The sequence below is a fragment of the Aphis gossypii genome, unplaced genomic scaffold (genome assembly GCF_020184175.1).
Source record: "Aphis gossypii isolate Hap1 unplaced genomic scaffold, ASM2018417v2 Contig00341, whole genome shotgun sequence".
Taxonomy (NCBI): Eukaryota; Metazoa; Arthropoda; class Insecta; order Hemiptera; family Aphididae; genus Aphis; species Aphis gossypii.
Window position 1 is genome coordinate 126,263 of NW_026083073.1, and position 25,376 is coordinate 151,638.

The 25,376-nt window shown below is 33.6% G+C and overlaps 4 protein-coding genes across 4 annotated transcripts; all 4 read right to left on the reverse strand.

Moving 5' to 3' along the window:
- Positions 1–739: 739 nt before the first annotated feature.
- Positions 740–2,915, reverse strand: LOC126553833 (uncharacterized). Its single transcript, XM_050208946.1, has 2 exons — positions 2,081–2,915; positions 740–2,001 (listed from the first exon to the last, which is right to left on the reverse strand). The coding sequence occupies exons 1-2, from the start codon at positions 2,894–2,896 to the stop codon at positions 1,873–1,875; spliced, it is 945 nt and encodes a 314-aa protein (XP_050064903.1). The 5' UTR covers positions 2,897–2,915; the 3' UTR covers positions 740–1,872.
- LOC126553849 (uncharacterized) lies at positions 1,129–1,551 on the reverse strand. Its single transcript, XM_050208959.1, has one exon. It carries the CDS (start codon positions 1,549–1,551, stop codon positions 1,129–1,131), a length of 423 nt encoding a protein of 140 aa, XP_050064916.1.
- Positions 2,916–12,176: 9,261 nt separating the features above from the next.
- LOC126553850 (uncharacterized) lies at positions 12,177–13,537 on the reverse strand. The gene is made up of 5 exons (XM_050208961.1): positions 13,524–13,537; positions 13,221–13,414; positions 12,850–13,034; positions 12,588–12,753; positions 12,177–12,523 (listed from the first exon to the last, which is right to left on the reverse strand). The coding sequence occupies exons 1-5, from the start codon at positions 13,535–13,537 to the stop codon at positions 12,321–12,323; spliced, it is 762 nt and encodes a 253-aa protein (XP_050064918.1). The 3' UTR covers positions 12,177–12,320.
- An 8,395-nt stretch (positions 13,538–21,932) lies between these two features.
- Positions 21,933–23,426, reverse strand: LOC126553828 (uncharacterized). Its single transcript, XM_050208942.1, has one exon. The coding sequence runs from the start codon at positions 22,874–22,876 to the stop codon at positions 22,127–22,129; it is 750 nt and encodes a 249-aa protein (XP_050064899.1). The 5' UTR covers positions 22,877–23,426; the 3' UTR covers positions 21,933–22,126.
- Between the last annotated feature and the right edge of the window lie 1,950 nt (positions 23,427–25,376).

Sequence of the window (25,376 nt, forward strand, 5' to 3'; positions counted from 1 at the left end):
TGTATAATATTTTTGTCCACAATAACACAACCAACAACCATTGTCGGCATGTTCCTCGAAATCAAAATGTACACCTACCAAAAACATATTACTCGAAAACTATGTTCACTGCTCTTCCTGTTCGCCTCCAGGGCAGAAACAACCACATGGTACGGCGGTCGCTCAAAACCAGCCGGCCACTCCATGCATGGCAATACTCAGTTGTACAGTGCCAACTAATAAATATACATAATAAAGAAAAACAAAAATAAGAAGAAGAAAAACAACAAAACAAACACAACATACCATAAAACTCGTATTATATCGCCACAGTTATAATTTCCGGGCGATTTGGAAGATCGCAAAACAGCTACTAAACCATCAAAAACACATCAGCAAATACAAAAACAATAAACAAAGAACAAGCATTTTCTACGTCAAAATATTTCAGACAACACAACTACATAATTCCATAGTCAGTAGTCAGTAGTCATCAATAATTAAACAGCGTGACCAACAGACATAAATGCGGCTATTCAATTTAAACTTTTCCATATACGGGGCACAGGTGTAAAATATGAGGTCATATTTTTTGTAATTTCGGGGACTGTTGTATTATATGTATGAATATTTTATAAGAGATGTTAGTACGTAAGAAATAAGTTAAGAAAAACTATAGATAATAAGTAAAACAGTAAAATTCAATAAGTTAAGCAATAGTTAATTATTCACAGAAATAGGTAAAATAACAATTGTGCAATTCGGTGCCAGTAAACTTTATATTACAGTTAGCATAGTAAGCAAGATATAATAATAAGGAATGTAAATAAATTTGTTTAATAATTTACTAATCGGGTTAAAATAACAATTACACAATAATCATAGTATCTATAATTGTAAATTTAACGTAGTAATAGAAAAATGTAGAACAATCGATAAGTAATTCGATTGTAAGTGTAACATATAAGTGAGATGGCTAAGACAGCAAGGTAGTCAGTGGTGGTGATCGTGTGACTCGATCACCACCGGACGTCGTGTTTAAATAAAGTTCTTCATTTGCGTTATTTTGTGTTTAACTTTATTTTGGTATACGTCCGAGTAATCGGCGTATACGACAACACTCAATATTAATTGTTGTTCTATTTATGTTTATCGGTAAGGGAAAACAAAATGTTCTATAGATTTCCCCGATAAAACTTCCACTTCTTTGTTTAATTCAAATAAAGCTTCATCAAATATAATTTGGTCAAAACTAATATCATTTGATGACAATTCCTGTCGTTTTCGATGCAGTATATCGTCTGCCATACTTTCACGATAATTTTGCCAAAGCTTCAAAGGATCAGTAATTCGACAAAAAGTTAGCATGATAGCAAATAAACATCTTAGTGATTTAGGTGTACAACATATATTTAGGTGTACAACCGGTTCTGATAGCGTGTTTTCCCAATGAGACTCGTCATCCAATAAACCCAACGCTTTGCATGCACCTTGAAAAGTGTCATAAATGACATTTTTCACTGTGCGAAGACTTTGAAAAGAAGTTGAACCTTTAACTATATGGAGCAGCATCCTCAAGTGAAAACACTCGGTATTGTTAGGATGGATTGTATATACTCTGCCCAGAGCATCGGTTTTTTGACGCCAGGGTGCCCTTCCACCACAGTTCCTTGTTTACGCCGATTAAACTTTTTACCAACCTGATTCCATGTATAGTAACTTGGAATTTTATCATTAGTCAACATTTTAGCAAATTCATCTTCTGTGCATAATTTAAAAAACGCTGTTCTGTTAGTGTCGTATCTCGCGGAGTATCAACAACATCACTTACATTACTTTCTGAAAAATACACCCTTTGACCATTTTCTAAGTGAACTGCGAGATGGATAACAGTTAGTGCTCTCTCGTGTATACTAAATGATAAAATCCGCCAAATTGCTTCTGAGCTACAAATGTAGCGACCAGACTGATATTGGTCCACTTCATCTGTCGACTGCACGCTAAACGTAGCTTGGTCGCTGCCTTTATTAATATATTTAGTTACATATTTTATCGACTTTTTAGAACTACATAATTCTACATTAATATGACAATCAAATACTTTAAGCAAAAGTTTGTTGTAGGGTACAATCCATCTATTGTCAATTTCATGATTTGGAATAGTACATATTTTTCCACCTTCTTCGGGTGATAATCTTCTATACTTTGGATAGCCATCGTCACCAGAAGAGGTATTTCTCTGAAATTGTTTTGGGAATTTCTTAGAACATTTCCCCTCAACCATGCATGGTGAGTTATGGTTAAAAGCCCCACATGGTCCATGAATCATGTGCTTTACAACAATATCATACAGTTCTTGATCTTCTTCTTTATTTGGTATTTCAGCTGTAATTACACTGTCAATTTGGTCCGGTTGGATTTTGTTTGTAAGCCAAAGAAGAAGGTGTATATGTGGTAACCCACGCTTTTGCCATTCAACCGTATACATATAACACCGTGAAGGGCCAAATATATTATGTTTATTAATGAGAGTTAACAGCTTTTGCACCTTTAAATGAAAAAATCGATTTACTATGTCGTATCTATCTTGAGGTTTTGAATTAGTATGGATATTATTTAAGATCTCGGGCCAGTGTGGATTACATGTCATCGTGATGAATAAATCTGGTTTACCATAATTTTTTACGTAAGTCATTGCATCCTGTGTTTTTTCATGAAGATACCTCGGTCCCCCCGTAAAACTTGATGGCAATATAACTAATTGTCCAATGTTATTGCTTTGTTCATTTGAGCGCAATGCGTCCTGTAGATGAATATAACTTTCTGCACGTAATGTCTTTTGATTGTGTCTTATAAACGCCAAACGCTCAGATTCGATTTTGGCATACTGATCAACTATATATTGGTTAAATAACATGCCATATCTAAGTAAATGATTTGAATTGTTCTAGCGTCCCATTATGCGGTAGCAATAATAGTTCATACATGAAATTTTTTTTTGTGTAGGAACTCTAGTAACAGGATCGACTTGAGGGATATCTATCGAGTATCCATCTTCACCGTAGGGGAACATTAATGGATATTGAAGACTGTCGTAGGATCGGTGCAATTCAGAAATTATTTGAAGATTGTCATCACGACATCGCAGTACAATGTCTCTTTGGTCGAATTGTTGTCCTGTAATTATAACGGCTACTTCGCTCGTTGCGGAGCATTGTAACGACCGCGATGTTCACCGATTGGAACTTTGTTAGAGTGAATTACCAATTTATAGTCTGTAACATTAGAAGGAACGCTTTCAATGGCTGTTTTAAAAGACTTAACATGTCTATTATGAGTGTTTAACATGTCTTGTAGGGATCTTATTAATATGCTGTCGAGGATCTCTCTGTTACATCGTTTTGATACTTGTGTATCAGGATCGGAAATAAAATAAATCTGCAAAAATTTATGGTCATCAGGATGATGTGGAAAAAGACTGCCGGCAACGTGGTAAACCTGACCCTGTACTTTAAAGGTAGGCATAAACCCTTTATGAACTACCTGCTTGCTTCTGAATGAAGTCATTTGGAAAGCATTGTTGTAAGAACGAATTTCGCGTGTGAATTGTTTATGTTTTGTGTGACTTCCATTAAGAAGGGAATTCAATGGTTCTGGTGGTATAATTATATCATCTAATTTTACTTTGCCATTAGAGCAACATAAGGTTTTGCATTCGTCTTTCCATCTCAGAGCAGAACAAAACTGGCAAACTATTGTAGGATTTCCTATAAAAACTGATGGGTCATTTTTGTAATCCACCGTTAACACATAGTTCATAGCAGAATAATCTTTTCTCGACCATGAACCTCTGTCATTAACAACATCATCATTATTTGTTTGTCGTTCTCTACGTACTACACGCTTTCTTTTGGCATCATTCTGAGATCGACCAATGTTTAACTTTCGTCGAGGCATTTTAAAAATGAAAGTAGTACAATCAATTAAATAAATAGTAAATAATTTAATAAATAGTACAATCAATTACGGCTTTAAATGATTAACTTCTATTAACAATTGAAAAAGTACATAGGTAACATAAAACGATTAAGTTTCAAAACAAAATGAATTATGTGCCAACTATTATATTTGTTTACTCTAAAGTTCTCAGTATCTATAATAAAAAATGTATATCAACCAGAATATAAAAATATATTTTTTTTCGATTTTTATCGATATTCATCGATTTCAAGCCCTGCTATTATCGATATTTGTATTATTATTTATATTATACTAGCTGACCCGACACGGCGTTGCCCGTGTGTTACTTTCTTTTTTTTGCATTTTCGTATGCCGTGTGTTAATTTTTAATTTAATCTTATTGATAGTGCTAATATTACGTCGAATTCACAATTTAATTGTTTGTGTGTGTGTGTGTTAATTGTTATAGCACTATTAGATTCAAATAAAAACAATTTAATAACTTTATTAATTATTTAGTTTATTTTATTTATAGGATTACATATAGGAGACCGCCCCGATTCACTCATCAACGCCCAGACCAAACCGCTGGATATAGGGACTTCAAATTTTGTACAGAGGTTCCTTAAGCAACGTATAGGCGCACTAAGAAAGGATTTTTCAAAATTCGCATTTTAAAGGGTTGCTAAAACGGGGATTTTGAGATTTACGATGGAAATTTTGTTTTTAATTTTTGTTTATAAATGGTTGCTATAACAACTTGATTTATGTGTTAACACATTTATCACTTTATTATTACAGCTAATTAAAATTTTGTACAGAGGTTCCTTTTTTGTTTTTTGTTTATAAATAGTTGCTATAACAACCTGATTTATGTGTTGATACATTTACATTTAGTTATTTTTTTAAAGTTTGTATACATTTTATATAGCTATATATATATGTATTTTTTTCAAATTGTTAATCGCTGTTCAGTGTATTGATACACTGTAAAGTGTATACACAGTGTAATTAATCTATATACATATAGCAAAGTTATCGGCGACTCGCGATTGCAACACACAATAAGTACGGGCGGTAGACAGTCAAAGTACAAAGATAACGCGAAATGGTAAATACGTGCTGCCTACAACTCCGTCGGCCTTACTCACCCCCCACCATTGACCGATCAGCCACCGTTGTCATCGAGTTTTTAAACGTGAATGGGGAAATGGTATCTCACATCGTTGTACCTATTACAGGAGATGGTGCCTGTTTATTTAATTCGCTCTCCTATCTTATGTACGGAACTGAGCAAATGGCCAGAGAAATACGCAAGCTTATTGTGAGCGACGTAACAAAAAATTGGACGGAGTTTTCTGTCATGTCTCACGACAACAATGGGAACAACTATATGAGTTCCGCTGAGTATTTTGCTGACATGTCTCAATTATATACTTATGGTGGTTTATGTGAATTGGTGGCCGCTGGGCAATTGTTCAACTACGTTTTTGAAGTTTACCGCAATTATCAGCTCTATGAGCGTTTTGGTATTGAAGGTTACCCTGTGTTGAGGATGCGTTTTACGCAAAATCTCTCTAGGGGCCATTTTGATGTATACCTGCCTAATGAGTCAGAAATATTGATCCCTCAGAGAGATTCCATATTACAGCAATCACCTTTCTCTTTATCCTTGAAGAAGGGTAGAAAACGCCGTGCCAGATACACTAGCAATATAAGAAAAAAACAATATAAAAACGCGGCAAAGACATATGCAATTCGTAATCCTTTAGTAAACAGATCTGCAGTTGCCAGGTACCAGCTAGATAATCCTGAGGTAGGCAGAGCTGCTAAGTCTCGATATGAGCATACTAATCCCCGCCGGAAAGTTGAAAGACTGACACTTCCATGGAAAATAATGGTCAACTCAGGAGTGACGTACAATCCTGACCTGGCTTATGAAGCAGAAAAAAATATAGCTCTTGGTTCTATGAACCACAAGTGCGATTACTGCAATGCTCTAAAATGGAAAGAAGAAACCCCCGGAATGTGCTGCAATAATGGCAAAGAGCAGCTTCCATCTTTTGAACATTTGCCGGAATCTCTCAACAGCCTGCTTATGGACAGACACCCCAATCATAATCATTTTATGGACCTTATACGAAAATACAATGGGTGTTTTCAAATGACATCATTTGGGGCTAAAAAAATTGTAACAGAAGGATTTATGCCTACTTTCAAAGTTCAAGGACAGGTGTATCATTTGATAGGGAGTCTCATGCATAAACCTGATCAGAATGCCCAATTTTTACAAATATATTTTGTAGGAGAGGATGAGAGGGAAGTTCGCTCTAGGTGCGCCAATTTTACAGATGTCAAACCAGGGTTAGTCAAACAATTGCAAAGCATACTCCATGAAAAAAAAAACAGTTATTTCAAACAATTTAAGACCACGATTGATGCGGTGCAAAATAACTGTAAAGAATTTAAAGTGGTCATCCGTGAAAACAGAAAACCAAATAATTCTCATGTTGGTCGCTTTAACACACCAACACAAAATGAAATAGCTCTGATAATTGGAAGTCAGCAATTTGAAAATAGAGACATCGTACTTCAAAGTCACGATAATAAACTACAGCGTATCAGTGAAATTCATCGAGCATACGACGCTCTGCAGTATCCACTTATGTTTTGCAATGGCGAGGACGGATACTCTATTGACATACCATTGCGTAATCCCACTACGAAATTGCCTCTTGAAAAAAAAGTTTCTGCGGCATCCTTTTATGCTTACCGAATTATGATTAGGCAAGATGAAGTTAACCATATTGTATACTTCCGCTCCCTCTTCAGTCAATTTTTGGTCGATATATACGCAAAAATTGAAACTGAAAGGTTGAATTTTATTAGGAATCATCAGAAACAGCTAAGAGCTGAGAACTATATTCATCTCAAAGATGATGTGGGGAGTAATGATGTTAATGCAACTGATCTAGGTCAAATCGTAGTACTTCCTTCATCATTTACGGGCGGACCTAGGTATATGCATGAACGAACTCAAGATGCCATGACATATGTCCGCGTACATGGTCCCCCTGATCTATTCATCACATTTACATGTAACCCTACTTGGAAAGACATCATAGATGCACTGTTTTCTGGACAAAACTGGACGATCGTCATGACATTATAGCGAGAGTATTTCATATTAAAGTAAAGAAATTAATGGCACTCTTGACTAAAGGAAAATTATTTGGTGACGTACGGTGCTATATGTATTCTGTGGAGTGGCAAAAGCGAGGATTGCCTCACGTTCACATCTTACTATGACTACAGAATCGAATTTCATCAAACATAATTCATAATGTCATCAGTGCCGAAATACCAGACTCCGAGCAAGATCCTCTTTTATATGACATCGTCAAAAGTGACATGATTCATGGTCCCTGCGGCAGCTTAAATCCTAATGCTCCTTGCATGAAAGAAAATACATGCAGTAAAAGATACCCTAGAAAACTTTGCCGAGAAACACAGACAGGAGACGATGGATACCCAGAGTACAAGAGGAGATCTACAAATAACGGTGGTTTTACTGTAAGAATTAAAGGACTTGATTTAGACAACCATTGGGTTGTGCCTTACAACCCAGTCTTATTACGTACTTTCAATTGTCACATCAATGTAGAGATGTGTCATTCTGTTAAGTGTATTAAGTACATCTGTAAGTATGTAAACAAGGGCAGTGACCAAGCAGCGTTTACGATAGAAAACCAGAAGGATGAGATTACAATGTACGAAAGTGGTAGGTATATGAGCAGTGCCGAAGCAGTATGGAGAATATTATCATTGTCCATTCATGAACGATATCCTACGGTTTTTCATCTAGCCGTCCACCTTGAGAATGGTCAGCGAGTATACTTCACCCCTAATAACTTGGCAGAGAAGCTCAATAATCCTACTAAGACTACGCTTTTAGCATTTTTTGAGTTATGCAAAACTGACGTTTTCGCAAAAACCCTCCTTTATTCGGAAGTGCCTTCTTACTTTGTATTTAAGAATAATAAGTTTCAAAGAAGGAAGCAGGGAAGGAATGTAGATGGCTGGCCAACCGTAAAGAAGGACGATGCATTAGGAAGAGTGTATACTATCCATCCACACAATACTGAATGCTACTATCTTCGTATGCTTCTTCATGAAATTAGAGGACCAACATCTTTTTCAGACCTAAAGACTGTTCATGGTAATTGGTATTCCAATCTGCCTGTAATGTGTTAGGTTTGCTTGAAGATGATAATCACTGGAACAATACGCTAAATGAAGCTTTTTTGAGTGATTCTCCTTCCAAGCTGCGGGAACTATTTACAGTAATGTTAGTATTTTGTCAACTATCGGATCCCTTAACTCTTTGGGATACACATAAAAACAATCTTTCAGAGGATATTATCAGACAAATGGATGCTGACCAAGAAGATGAGGCTCACAACAAATGTTTGATACAAATTGAAGATGCAGTGCTTGCTGTAGGAGGTCAGAGTATATCAAATTATGGGCTACCTCAACCAACAAGGACAGAAAATAACTTTAAAAACATAGTCTATCATAGAGAGATAAACTACGACCTGAATACCTTAACAAAGGTAGTAGTGAGCAACGAGGCCTTACTGACGAATGAGCAATACAATGTCTATAGTCGGATAATGCACAGCATTAAATATGATACTGGAAAAATTTTTTTCTTAAGTGCTCCTGCAGGAACAGGAAAAACTTTTCTTATAAACTTGATTTTTGACAAAAGTAAGGAGCAATCGTAGTATTGCTTTGGCTGTTACATCTTCTGGCATTGCTGCTACGCTTTTGGAGGGTGGGAGGACGGCCCACTCAGCATTCAAACTTCCTATCGATCTCATTAACATAGAAACGCCAATGTGTAATATACCAAAACAAAGTAATATAACCAAAGTGCTTCGCGATTGTAAGTTTATTGTTTGGGATGAAAGCACTATGGCGCATAAAAGATGTTTTGAGGCACTTGATAGATCTCTTAAAGATACAAGAAATAAAAATGAAGTGATGGGAGGAGCAACTGTTTTTTTAACTGGAGACTTTAGGCAAACTCTACCAGTTATACCAAGAGGAAGTCGAGCAGATGAAGTTAAGGCTTGCATAAAAGCTTCTTATTTATGGCCGTTAATAGAACAACTTTCTCTCAAAAAGAATATGAGGGTCCACCTGGGAGGTGATGTCACAGCTGGAAAATTCTCTGAACTTCTACTCAAAATAGGAAATGGAGATTTTCCCGAGTTAGATGGGAAGTTGGTTATCACTAAGGATTTAGGTTTAGTAGTGACAACACTACAAGAACTTATAGTTCAAATTATCCTGATATTGCCGATATAAAAAACAAATCGATGGATTGGTTATGTGAGCGCGCTATTTTGACCCCTAAAAATGACAGGGCAGCTGTGATTAATGAAATTATTCTTAATTCATTAAAGGGAACAGAAATGGAGTATAAGTCTATAGACATGGTACTGAAGACAGATGACGCAGTTCACTATCCTGTGGAGTTCCTCAACGCACTTAACCCCCTGGCTTTCCAGCACATGAGTTAGTCCTTAAAGTAGGAGCTCCAATTATGCTGTTGCGAAATCTCCACCCACCCAAACTCTGCAATGGTACTCGACTGTGCGTGAAAGTACTCCAAAACAATGTAATTGAGGCAACAATAATTACAGGTTGTGCTCAAGGAGAATCAACGTTTATACCACGTATACCACTTTTATCATCAAACTATCCATTCGAATTTAAAAGACTGCAGTTTCCTATCAAGGTATCTTTTGCAATGACTATAAATAAGTCGCAAGGGCAGTCGTTGAAAATAGCAGGGATTGACTTGAGTGATGACTGCTTTACACATGGGCAATTTTATGTGGCATGCTCCTGAGTTAGTTCCCCTACAGGCTTAGTCATTCTTGCCCCAAACAGAAGAACAACCAATGTAGTTTATAAGGAAGTATTATAATAATAATAAAAAAATAATAACAATATTCAAATCCTATAAATAAAATAAACTAAATAATTAATAAATTATTAAATTGTTTTTATTTGAATCTAATAGTGCTATAACAATTTAACACACCCACACACACACACACACACACACACACACACACACACCCACCCACACACACACACACACACACACACACACACACACACACACACACACACATACACACACACACACACACACACACACACACACACACACACACACACACACACACACAAACAAACAATTAAATTGTGAATTCGACGTACTCTTAGCACTATCAATAAGATTAAATTAAAAATTAACACACGGCATACGAAAATGCAAAAAAAGAAAGTAACACACGGGCAACGCCGTGTCGGGTCAGCTAGTATAGAACATATAATGAATCCATAAAAGATTTGAAATGATTTGTAGCTTTAATATCTTTAACTGCATCATTAACTGCCACTTCTAATTTTTGATTCATACAGTATAAACTGAATATTAATGAATATCTATCTTTTAAACGCTTTGCTACACCATTTTTTCCCCAACAACACACTTGCTTCATCACTTATAAATGATATCCAGTTATGTATTGAATAATCCTTATAAAAACCAGACTTTTTTAAACAATCAATTAGTTGATTCACAATGTTATCTGCTGTCTGACTAACAAGCTCCACGAGGTCTAAAAAAATAAAAACAGAATCATCGTAAGATATAGAAGCTTTAATGTAAACAACCATACCACAAACTGCACTGATGGTAGTAGATTCATCAATAAAAACTGATAACTTGGCTTTAGTCTTCACAATATTGGAAACAATTTTTTGTTTCATTTTTAAAGGTATATGGTCAACAATATTAGCACAAGAAAATCTAGAATGTAGAGTTGTGCCATTTTTATACCATTGAGTTTTTGTAATTTTAAAAGATTAAAGTGATCATTAAATGGGCGGTTATATTTTGCTATAAAGTATGCTGTACGAAAAACTAAAGTGGTTGATTCATTTTTTATAAATGCTGATTTTTCCAGTTGTTTGCATAAAACATTTTCTTTTTTATCAGTTATAAACAAAAATGCTGTCTTGTGGGCTTAAGATTAACTATGTTTTCTTATTTTATTACGAAGAATAGCAAGTCTAGTTACCTTATTTATACTTGTACCTCCACTAATTTGACACGATGACCACTCTTTAGAAATTCCAAATTCTCGACTTTTAAATGTGTTTAAACAACTAACTTCAAAACAAGTTATACATCTCAATAATCCGTTAAGACAAAAAAGCCATGTATGTTTTTCTTTTTTTTGTGTTCATTGTTCAGCAGACCAATCTAAAGGCCATAACACACAAACAACTTCTGAATTCTCAGACATATTTTTTTCTACGCTTGTCTGTAAAAAAAAAAAAAATGTATTTATAATGTACTAGCTGACCCGACACGGCGTTGCCCGTGTGTTACTTTCTTTTTTTGCATTTTCGTATGCCGTGTGAGTTTTTAATTTAATCGTATTGATAGTGCTAATATTACGTCGAATTCACAATGTAGTAAACCCAATGCACCTGCATGGTGTTATACTATATTAGATTACATTATATTTAATTGGGATAGATTATTAAGTTATGGGAAATATGTATTAATACACCTGCATTATAAGCAATAGGCCAGAGATCAGAAAAACTTAGTTTTTCTGTCGATTAAGTAATAATTATATAATTATAGGATATTATTATGATGATATCATTATATAATGGTTATATAATTATTTAATGATGATTATGTAAATCATCATATCACTCTAAAATAGAATACTAGTCCCCTGTACGTCATTGAGAACTCATATAAATACGAGTAGAGTATTTAGAAGTAATTAGAAAGGTAGTACTATTCAAGAAGGTAGTTAACTCCAATGTAAGACTATTGCTCGTCGTGGACTTTGTCACAGCCACATCGTCGCGAGTTTACGGTCATTCCCAGTACTTGTAATTTTTACATAGCAGCAAGCTATTTTACTTTTGTTTTATATTATTATTTAATGTTTCATGTTGTTTAACTTAATAAAACATTTACTTTATTTCAATTAAAACAACAAGTGTTTTAATTTTCAACACCTACCTTTCTCACAACAACTCAAGCTCAACCACAGAACGTGCGACGTCGTTTAAATAATTAATTTGTACGAAGTCGCAGTGTCCTGCACAGCGATCACTACAGTGTGAAAAATTTTGAAACATATATCTAATGCTTTTACAATATTAGAAAATTTGTAGAAAGTATCAAAATAATAAACAAAATACTCTTTTGCTATCTCATCACCACTTGTACTTACAACACAAATCAACGGCTGCAAAGATAGATTATTTTAGTAGCCATCATCAATATGAACTTGAATTTGCATATGAAGATCATTCATTGATGGCACTTGGAGTAAAAACGCTTTGCGGCCATCAGCAATTGATGTCTTAACAATTCTCTTTTTATTTGTGGTTTTGTCTTTTACACTTGTTCTACATGTGGGAACCAACAATGAGTTCATCAAATCTAATATTAATAGATTCTTTTTATCTGTGAGAATTGATTGTAATAATTATAAATAATATTAACTTTTCAATCTCAAATATTTATTTACCTAGATTAGTATCACAACAATTTTCAACTTGGTTTAACAAATCTCTGCTGTTGGCCTCCTTAATTGTACTCTTCATCAATGGTACAATTTTTTTAATAAAACTGTCCCATTTATCAAAGAGCAATCCACCTTTTCCAGGATGTAAAACATCAAAATCAATATCAATCTGAAATAAGAACATTAAAACAATTTATATGACATATTATTTAAATGTAAAATATTTAATTCATTCAAATTATTATATTTAAAATAACTCATTTACCAACTGATGCCCAAATGCTTGTTTGTACATTGGCCAATTTTCAATGATGTCAGCAATATTAGTAGTGTTCAAATGAAGAAATTGCTTAAGATGTTTCGAAGTTTCTTTCCACTTAATTAAAATGTCATCTAATGGTTCCACATTAAATTGAAGCCATTTTTTAGTGCTTATAATCGTATTTGAACCTATATTTAATGATAAATATTAGGTATCTATAGTATATGTACATTTATATTTGCCTTGGATGTATAACTTTATGTCTAAGTATAACTTTAGTGTTAGAAAACCAGAAGCAACTTCTATTGGTCGGCTTATGGCGTTCAATAAAATAAATGTTGGCGCATTTTTTGACAAACTAAAAGAAATCAAACTTGAAAAACATTTTAATGCCAGCCAGATATTCAATGTGGACGAATCTGGTATCTCTAGCGTGCCAACTAAACTACCAAAAGTTATTTCTCCAACTGGTGCACGAAGAGTTGCAAAAATTGTGTCTGCAGAACGTGGAAAAAATATCACTGTCGTTTTAGGAATAAGTGCTACAGGTGTATACGTGCCACCATTTCTAATATTTGCAAGAAAACGTATGGATAACAAATTAATAGAAGGAGCACCTCCTGGTTCAGTGGCTATAGGTAATGATAATGGTTGGATGACTTCTGACAGTTTCTTACTTTACCTTGAGCATTTTTGTAAGCATGTAAAAGCAACTCCTGAAAATCCTATATTATTAATTCTGGATAACCACGTTTCGCATGTTTCTCTACAAGCCATTCGTTTTTGTCGTGAACATAATATTACAATGCTTGGATTTCCTCCCCATACCACACATAAGTTACAACCACTAGACGTTGCAATTTTCGGGCCTCTGAAGACGTATTATAGTCAAGCTTGTGATACATTTATGGTAAATAACCCGGGACGTGCAATAAATGATCATGATATTGGAAAACTATTTGGTGAATCATATAATAGAGCTGCTACTGTTGGAAATGCCATAAAAGGTTTCAGTGCTTGTGGTATAGAACCCTTTAATCCAAATATTTTTTCGGATTATGATTTTGCTTCTGCGGAAGTTACAGAAAGACCATTGACTATTGAAGAGCAGCCTATACCTGAAACAATAAATAAAGATTATTTTTTTAACCCTTTAAAAAAAAAATTAAGTCTAACTTTTAATTTTAGAACATTCTTCAAAAGTTCCTCTATCTATGTGTGTAAAATTTACAAATATATATAAGGCAGTATATTTTAAAAATACATCAAACCTTAGATTCGTCAACTTACCCAGGTCTCCCCTACTATTTAAAAAAAAAAAAAAAAAAATTTTGGGATATGAACAGAAATTAAATTAAAATTAAATTTTATCGTGATTAACATATATTTACCTAAAGAAAAACAAAACTTATAGGTGTGTAAAAGTATCCAGCCTTGTTTAAATTTTAAAGCTATAATTTAAGAAAAACTTGTAATTCCCCCTCTGACCAAAAACACCTTTTTTTTTTACACTTGTATAATATTTTTGTCCACAATAACACTACCAACAACCATTGCCGGCATGTTCCTCGAAATCAAAATGTACACCTACCAAAAACATATTACTCAAAAACTATGTTCACTGCTCTTCCTGTTCGCCTCCAGGGCAGAAACAACCACATGGTACGGCGGTCGCTCAAAACCAGCCGGCCACTCCACGGCAATACTCAGTTGTACAGTGCCAACTAATAAATATACATAATAAAGAAAAACAACAAAACAAACACAACATACCATAAAACTCGTATTATATCGCCACAGTTATAATTTCCGGGCGATTTGAAAGAACGCAAAACAGCTACTAAACCATCAAAAACACATCAGCAAATACAAAAACAATAAACAAAGAACAAGCATTTTCTACGTCAACATATTTCAGACAACACAACTACATAATTCCATAGTCAGTAGTCAGTAGTCATCAATAATTAAACAGCGTGACCAACAGACATAAATGCGGCTATTCAATTTAAACTTTTCCATATACGGGGCACAGGTGTAAAATATGAGGTCATATTTTTTGTAATTTCGGGGACTGTTGTATTATATGTATGAATATTTTATAAGAGATGTTAGTACGTAAGAAATAAGTTAAGAAAACTATAGATAATAAGTAAAACAGTAAAATTCAATAAGTTAAGCAATAGTTAATTATTCACAGAAATAGGTTAAAATAACAATTGTGCAATTCGGTGCCAGTAAACTTTATATTACAGTTAGCATAGTAAGCAAGATATAATAATAAGGAATGTAAATAAATTTGTTTAATAATTTACTAATCGGGTTAAAATAACAATTACACAATAATCATAGTATCTATAATTGTAAATTTAACGTAGTAATAGAAAAATGTAGAACAATCGATAGTAATTCGATTGTAAGTGTAATATATAAGTGAGATGGCTAAGACAGCAAAGGGAGTCAGTGGTGGTGATCGTGTGACTCGATCACCACCGGACGTCGTGTTCAAACTTCAAATAAAGTATTTTGCGTTATTTTGTGTTTAACTTTATTTTGGTATACGTCCGAGTAATCGGCGTATACGACACATGCTTGAGTCAAGTGAAATCGACAACCAACTACATTCATCCCAGGCTAAACTTCATAAACTGCATTTAGTATAGCTTTTTCAAAATCACTAGTTATATTAATTGGTAAAAAAAGACGACCCATATTATCACACAATTCCTATATTTTTTGTAACATATAAATGTAAGTCTCTGTTTTTTTGTCAGGCAGCAAACAAAATACAAGTGGTACATAATGCCCATTTTTGTACCCATGAATTGTAAACATTTGAGTAAAAAATCTAGCACTGTATTGAAAAGTGACATCCATGTATATAGTTTGGACATCGCATAAAAAATTTAAATTTTTTGCACATGAAAAAATCAAAACATTTTTAGAATCGTCGTTTAACAACAAAAACGGTTCACCTTGCATTGTTAAAATGTTTATATTTCGTAAAGAGTCGTGTACAGATTGTATAGAAGTTGGATTAGCCGGAAGAATTTTTCGTCGGCTTTCATACATATTTTTTCGTACACGATCTACGTCTTTAACGGAAATAGTAGTACATGAGCTTTGTCCAATTTCCCGTAAAATAATTTTTTTGGGCCTCATACTTACATCTTCTACTGCCTTACGCTTACAAGCTGAATTGATAATTTGTCTATCAATAAGACATCTATCGATAGCATTATGATCTGCTGCATGACTTCCTTCAACCCTCACTAGTACGTAATTTGTTTTTGTAAAAATTTTAGCAGTACATTTTTTCTCATAGCACCTCCACCGAGTAATGCTGTCTTTAGATGTATACGCATGTATAAATTTAAAATTTTTGTATATAAGCATAATATTACCACGGTTACTGGTTATCACTTCAATATTCTCCGACATTATAGAAACTTTTTAAATTTTATGTTAACGTTTTAATAGAACGTGGTTTCAACTGTCAAGTTCAGACTGATAGGGAACAATAATCAGTCAATTATCCGCGGATATCGCTATAATCATAACTATAATAATAGAGCGTACCTACATTGTAATCATTACTATTTGATGGATTCAGTTCAGGGGTTCTCAAAAAAAAATGGATTAATTTTTTTGGCGTAAATCGGAATATAACCTTTGGCGGAAAACGGCCATGGTGATAACGGGCGAGGGTCATTTTGGTGGAAAACGGAAACCCCCAAAATTATGGCGGTGGCCGGTGGGTTTCTTCGCAAGCTGCCGCGTTCATTCTATATTTACAAAAATACTATGTGAATATTTCTTATATTATCAAGTATCAACGACAAATGTCTTTGATTTTAAGAAATATTATTTTTATTTTATTGAATGTATGATGAGAAACAATAACATAATGAAATTATTTATTATTTTAATGTAACTGCACAAAACATAGTCTTCAATATAAAGAATGTTAGCATTAACTCTATAAACTACTATTAACAATAAATTAATGAAATAATATCATTAAAATAAAAACTATTATTATAAGATTAAGTAAAATTGGCGTGCATAATAAGAAATAAAATGCATTAAATTAAATACATATAATTCATTATTTGTAAGATGTTGACATACAATTAAGAAGCCACATTTATTGAAATTGAATTTATATTAAAGATATTATTTTTGATTTAAGTATATTTGACATTGACTTAGAGTTTTTAGTAAATCATTAAATTAATGATGCATTGTTATAAGAACGAAGAACGTTATTTTTCTGAGTGCGGATCGCGGACGGTGTGTGAATAGTAGGTTTATAATACCAATATAGTATAATATGAACAATCTCATACCGTGTCCCGTCGCATGCCTGGTTCTTTTTTTTATATTATAAAATTTATTTAGTGAAAATGGTAATTGAATGTCTATAGCTATCAGTCATCATAATATGATGTAAATCGATGTCCGGAAGTTAAATCCATAATTTTCATATCTCCTAATGTCAAAGTTCAGATGTTGTTTTTGATATGTAAGTGTAAGAAACTATAAAAAATATATTATTTTTTTAAATATTAAGTAAATATTTTAATTTATAAAACATATCAATTCAAAATGTACTCCCTAAACGCGTTGTAGTACTACACGTCTACACTTTATATGTATATATACTTATAATAATCGTAATAATATGGTATTAAAAAAAATCGTAGACGTATATATTTATCGTATAAGAGAAAGCAATAACTTTAATTTTCAAAATTCTAATTAAAAAATCAAAAACTAACTCTAAAAAAAATGCAAAAAATCGTAGGATACCGGCGGCCACGTTAATTAGAGCGCCGACTTAAAAATGCGCCAAAGGTACAGCCAGAGAGAGAATCGAACCCGCTACCTTCTATCACCTTCCACGGGGAACCAACGCCTTTTCCTATCGACTAATCGACTACAGTTTGAGCTGGATACTGGTGCCGAATCTCGAGCACTTATACCGTTTCTGTGCTGCGACGAATTTTTCGTTCAGCTCAGTTTTAATTTGTATAATTCGTGTGCAATAAAGCTTAATTATCTATTTAATGTATATCTGTAACACTACCTACTTAAATACGTTAATCATACATCTATTAATAAATCTACAAAATAAGCCGTTAACGTTTCTCAAAGCAACGTACAGTTGAAATACTCTTACGTATAGGTATTTTTATAACATATAACCATGTACATGAACATTGTATTGTTTGGTGAAATGTCGTCTAAAAACACACAGCAAAAAAAACAACGAACGGTTGAATATAATTTTGTATTATAATATACAAATTATCAGACAGATCGGAAAAAACAGTCGAATAAAAAAAAAAAATCGAAGGAAAACATCGTCGTACTCGGAAGACTCCAAAACACATGGAACGGAACGGAAAACGTTCGGAAAAGTATGAAAATCGTAAAAAAAAGCGAAAATTTTTCGAAAAACCGCATAATAATCGAACGGAAATCGAAAACGCGTTTTATATATATATATATAATACTATAACAAAAGTGTCATAAACATTTCCTATAGAAACTCTTAGGTATGATTAAGAATATTTGCAATACAACTTTGACTTACTTAACTATACCTGTACCTAACTCTATCAGAGGCTTTTATTAATGAAACATATCAATTTTATATGTATGTGTGTGTGTGTGTGTGAATAAATATTATATTAAAAAATGAAGAGTATGCCATCATATATACCTGTATAGTTCCGTATAATTCGTGTGTAATAAAGCTTATATTAATTGTCTATTTAATATAACGTTTCCCAAAGCAACGTACACTTGAAAGTTGAAACCCTCATACCTATAGGTATTTACGTAAAACGGGTTGAAAATACAACAACATATTATAATATAACAAACAGCCGATAAAAAAAAAAAAAAAAAAAAAAAAAAAAAAAAAGTCGAAAAAATAATAAAATCGTCGAAAACCCGCGTAATAATAGAACCTAACCTAAGAAAAACGCGTTATCGAGACGGCGGCGTTGGAGAACCGTCCGTTTTCGATAACGACGGCGGCGGGCCATGGTAGAAAAAAACGGTGACCGAGGCGCACTCTTTTTATAGTGAAACCAACCTCTTCACGCTTTATTATATAAGAAGATGATCGTATTTATTTTTTTATATATTTTTAAAAAAATAATAAGTTATGTGTCTATAAAATATTTATATTATTGATTATAAATAAATATGTTTTAATAATTTACAAAATCTCAGTGAAATAAAAATCAGATGAATAATGAAATATTTAATATCAAATAAATTCATATTATGCAAAAATAAAAAAAATAAATCATTACCTAAAATATAAAGTACATTCAATAATCTAAATTTTATATAAAATAATAAATGATGAAATCAGTATTTTATTTTTATTAAAATATATTTTAGTAACATAGATAAAAATAATACTATGATACTATTAATTGTAATTACAGGCAAAAACCAAAAAATAAAATAATTATAATTGATTTTGAATTCAGCAACTATCAACGTACAGATTTAATACTTATTTCTGCAGCTATATCACAGACTCACGTAAAATCTGAAATTATTCGTCTACGAGGTCGACCTTCAATAATATCACCTGATGGAAGAATAAGATTAATGAATAATTATTCATATATAGAAACTAGAGATTTGTTACTAAAAATTTTTGAAAAAAAACCAGATCAGCTTCAAGTTATATTAAACGAATTACATTTAGCTATGAAATCAAAAACGTCGAACCTAACTACAAGCTTTTTAAAAAACTATCTTGATTTTAATAATCAAAATGCAATTATTTTACTATGGAATGGTAATTTAGATACAAATATTTTACAAAGATTAGGTTTTAATACAAATATAATGTTGAATATGACTGCATACGATACTGATAATAACAGAGTATTTTATTTAAAATTAATAAATTTTAAAAGTAATAAAATTATATTAAACCATAAATTAGGTTATATAATTAAAAATGGTAGATGTTGTGTACAATGCCTAGGTTGAGTGGACTGTATCCCCTAGTAGTTGCCGGGGGTTCGCTCTTGTTAGCTTGGCTATGTTATTGCCTACGGTCCGACTGCGCAAGTCTGCCCTTGGTGGGTCTTACTGCAGTCGTCACGTAGGCAATGGTCCCTTAGCTGCGCAAGTCTGCCCGGGTGGGTCTTGCTACAGTCAGGTCTTGGCTATGTTATTGCCTACGGTCCGACTGCGCAAGTCTGCCCTTGGTGGGTCTTACTGCAGTCGTCGCGTAGGCAATGGTCCCTTAGCTGCGCAAGTCTGCCCGGGTGGGTCTTGCTACAGCCCAGGTGCCGTGTGCGTTCAGAGTTCCCAAAACCGCGCAAGTCTGCCTGGGTAGGTCTTGCTACGGTTGAGGTAGTCTGAATATTGAATGATTTTGTGCTTCGCACTGGTATTTATAGACGGCGGCGCGGTGTAATCGCCGAAGCTGCCCGAGCTTGTCTTCGATTGTGGTCGTAACTACGCCCTCCGTGGCCTGTGATTCGTTGACGTCTGAAGATACGCAATCCCTGGCCTGTGATTGGCTAAAGCGCGTGAGATACGCGTACTCTGGCCTGTGATTGGCTAAAGCGCGCGAGATACGCGTACTCTGGCTTGTGATTGGCTAAAGCGCGTGGGCGCGTCCCCGTTTTATCATAGAACGCGGGACCGGCCGTTTTGTAACGTGTGGCACCGTAGCCAGCGTGCAGACCCGGGCTCCTCCGGCGCAGAGCGCGCGGGTCGCCGAACGCTTTGTCCTTGCTCGCCCATGAGCCCTTATGCCATTACTGGTGTAATAAAAATTTATGACACAATACATAGATTCGGCCCTTTACAGTCGGCGGGAGGTTAGTAGCTCACCTGTACGCCTCCCGACGTCAAACGTGCCCGTTGCAGCGTTTTATTCGCGACGATCGACCAGACAGAGTGCCGACCGACTGTATTCCGATTCTCATGCTGTTGTGCAACGTATTTTGGCCGACGGCCCGTAAGAATGATACACATATATTTGAATTAGAGAATATAACTATATTTATGAATAAAAAACATAATAATCACACTTATTGGAGAATATGCGGCGCGAACAGTAGATTTTTATCGTTGAAGGAAACTCATGATTCAATTTGTAATCAAAACCATGATATAACTTATATACACGACGCAGTTAGTGATGTAAAATTAACGAAATGTATTTTCAACTATTTATGTATAAAAAACAATTATCAGTTTATATTAAGTAAAATAATAAAATAATATAAGTTCTTACAAAATACTAATAATTCGCAATTAGTAACACGGTAATATTGAAAAATTAACCTCATTCGTTAAAAATAATTACAATCGATTTTGATTTTAACAAATATTAACATGACGATTTAATACTTAATTTCTACAGCTATATCGCAGACTTACGTTAAATCTAAAATTAAACGACATTGAGAACGACCTTTCATAATATCACTTAAGGGGACGTAATAGTAAAAGTAAAACGTATACAACGCTCCAGAGATGGCGTTGTGTACCGTATCGCCGCCGTCTCGGCAGGCCGTAACCACGCCCAGTCTACGCGATACAACGCAACGCCGCGACGGAGTCACGCATTGTAGATCGTTAGATTGTGAGATCCTAAATACCTAATCATTATCTTACGGACTCTGGTCGTGTTGACATTTCGCATATATGTATAAATATAGTTGACCATAAAGTATTTGATACATTTTTGACATTTTTCGCTCAAATATTTCTATTATTGATTGAACATGATGTTTACCTAAATAATATATGTATTATCATACACAAAAAAAGTGCATAATAATAATATTGTGAAACATAAAACAACATAATGTGATTTATATTTATCAGGTTATTATTTCATAAATAATATAAAAACAAATATATATGGTTTTATATTTAGTTTAAATTTGTTTGTATTACACATTTACAAGTTTTAATTAGAATTCAGATTGTTTTATGATCATAGTATATTATTATATTTCAAATATTACCTATACAATATTATAATAAATATATATTATGTATATTATATATAGGTATATTTATATCAATTCACAATTCTTGATTAGTACTTAGTAGGTAGGTATATCTTGATTATAGCTTTTTAGGTTATTATTTTATATTTTTATCTTTTAGTTGCCTAAACAAAAAAAAAAAAAAAATATTTCTTTTTTTTATGTTTGTTATGTTCAAAATATAAAAATTAATTTTACCTGTTCTGTTCAATTTTTTTTTCTTGTGCATCTTATATTTTTTGTGGATTTCTTATCGGCATTGACCTTAAAAATCGACTGTCCGCTAATTCTGGCAATATACAGTTGAGATAAAAATATTTTAATTTTTCTACCATACAACTCTTCCACAAACCTTCATCGCGTTCAATTTTTTCTATTTTAATACCTTTAGGAGACCAAACTGCAAATTGACAAAATATTTTTTGACACACATTTAGTTGGCCTTGCACTTGGTAATACCAATTATGTTTTTTATTAATTCCACCAATTTCTCCAGATTTGTTTAATGTCCAAAATGTTATTTTTTTTTGTTTTATACCTTCTTCTGGCGTTAAATACTCTGCCGATGAAGGACATTTGACTTCAACTATACCATCACCACCAATTAGACCATCTGGAGTAGCTCCCAAGTATGGATTTTCACTGTCCACGAAAATACCACATTTTATAATATTTATATTTAAAACTTTTTCTATTGCTCTCAGTGCTATTTCTTCATTTGATTTGCCATACTCCATGGCAGTTGTAGTCACTCCACCAAACAAATGATTTTGAACAAAACTCTGACAGCTGGTGGTTTGTCTCATTTTAATAATTTTTCCAAAATTAGAAGCTGTGAGCATTTTCCTTCTTCGTTCTATCCATTTGTTTGAAAGATTTTGATCCACAGTTTCGCGTTCTAAAGCTGCCCTCTCTTCTTCGTTTAAAATTAAGGAAGAAAGTATTTTTTCCTTTTCAACTTCAAAATCATCCTCTGCCATATCGGGTTTTTCAGCATTATCTCCGTAAGAAGGATCTGACCGCACTATAGTTCAATAGTTGTTTTATTTGCTGGAAATAACTGTCTACGTACTATACCACGTCTTCTTGAAGTAGTTGCTCGTGCTGCTAACATTATCCTTTCTTCTTTTTTCTTAGTGAAAATTCCAGGGCTCTTATTGTGGATAAGTTTGTGGTAAGTGTAAACTGGTTTTTTTGTGTTATATGCAACCGTAGCAACATTACAACGTCCTGTGTATGATTGCCTTAAAGAGTAATTTATTATTTTACCTATAAAAAGTAATGTTTAAATTATAATATAATTATATTATTAATAAAAAATCTAAAATAAGATAAACACCCAGAAAAATTTAAAATTAATATTTTAATATACATATACATATTATATATTATATATTATTAATAAAATTATAAAAAAAGTAATTGTTAAGTATTAGGAATGTTTAAATTATTAGTATTTAAAAACTATAAGGGCGTATAATCTAAAACAAATGGCATATAAATTGTATAACTTCACTAGAATAACCTAATAAATATTGTATGCGCCCAACACTGTGGGGCTTTCAAAGAATCACTCGGTATGATCCGAAAACAACAATGTCAATATGGCTTAGACGGAGCGATGGATAGGCAACTTAATTGACTCAGCCTTAGAGCAACCCTGGATAGGCAACTAAATGTGCACTATGATAACGACGACAAAGAATGGAAACGGACTACACGGGAATGAGGAGGTAACAGGTTAATTATAGGGAGGGACGCTCTGTGGTCGAATCGATTTGGTGCAATGACCAAAGAGCTCACAACATAGGGGCCTTAAACTAACTTAAAAACTACCGATGACTCGAGACGATGAAAAACTAGAACTGGTCACTAGAATGGCGCTGACTAGAAGACCTGGGCGGCCTCTCACACACCACGGCGGGTGCTGGCGGTCTTACGCAACGGGCCGTGTCGGTCGATTTGGTGATCTGGACGGTCTCTCACAAACCACGGCGGGTGCTGGCGGTCTTACAAAGATTTATATGGCATACCTGACGACGATACTGTGCACCATACACACAGATCCCAAAAACTTGTATTTTCACCGCAATAGCGGACTAAGAAAGTTCGTAGAAGGGTACGAAAAATTAATAACAATGAATGATAAGATGAAGATGCGCTCAATGCGACTTTAATATGAAGTATATACAACAAACAAAACGCTGCAATAGCGAGCACAACGAACAACGGTTTTTTTGAATCGAAAAGACGACAATAACAATAATAATAATAATAAGGGCGTTGGCCGCAAGACAATAATGATAAAAACAAAATAAAATAATAACAATATAGAGAGATATAAAAACAGATGATTAACCAATACGATAATCAACGACAATAGCAATACTATAATAATAATAATAATAATGATATCGCAAATGATTAGAAAAAAAGGGAGATAACAAGGAGATTGCCGGCGTCGTGGTCATTAGCATCTTGCGCTAACCCGCCGATTTGGCATATCGCTATATAACAGTAATAAATTAAGTCGCACGAATCGTCTTGGCGCGAACAAATATAAAAAAATACGTGAGCTTACCTGAAATACATTTTGCTACGATTGCGTTATAACTTTCAACAATATTACTGTCTAAGTCCTGAATGAGAGATTTAGATTGTACTAATAAATATCTTCTCATAGTAGTTATTATCTCTCCAAATATACCATTTTTCTCCATTTCTGGTACCTTATTGATTTCATTTTCTTTTGGCCCTTGACAATAATATGAATCACATTTATTATGATTTCCAAAAACATGATACGAAGCATTCTCGATATCTCGTCTTAGACCAGCGATGTCATTAGATATTTTTCTAAATTTTACGGCTTTAGCGACAGCATTTCTAAGTAGAAATACATTTCCATTTAAAATATTTCGGAATTCACCACTGTATTTTCGGTTTTTGGAAATATCTCTTAATTTGTTACAAAAATTTCTGTACAAGTGGTTTCTACATTCCACCTTTTGTACAGTAAGATCTTTATAGGGTCTTCGCTCTAAAATTTTTTTATATACATTACTGTCCCCATCTCCAATAAATTTAGCATAACGAACGCCGTACAAAGATTCGCTTGTTTTAAAACCTTCTACAATAATAGACGCTTCCATAGCTGATGAACTTTTGCTATCGTCCCAGTTTTTAAAACAAACATGCTCTACAGGCTCTTTATTCGAATTTGATGCTCTGGCGCAAACAAGACAGTATTTGTTTCGAACACCCATGAACAGTACTTTTTTGGTTCGTTGACCAATTATGGCAGCCTAAAAACAAAATACAATTTAGTAAAAAATATAAAATATCAAAATATTTGTGTTTATGAAATTATAAGTAAAAAAAAATAAGTGCATATTTATAAAGCAGATGTGTACTTTTTTAATCTCATAAATGCATGCTATTTAGTGCTTTTTAAGTGCATTAAATTTTGAGTCTTAAATT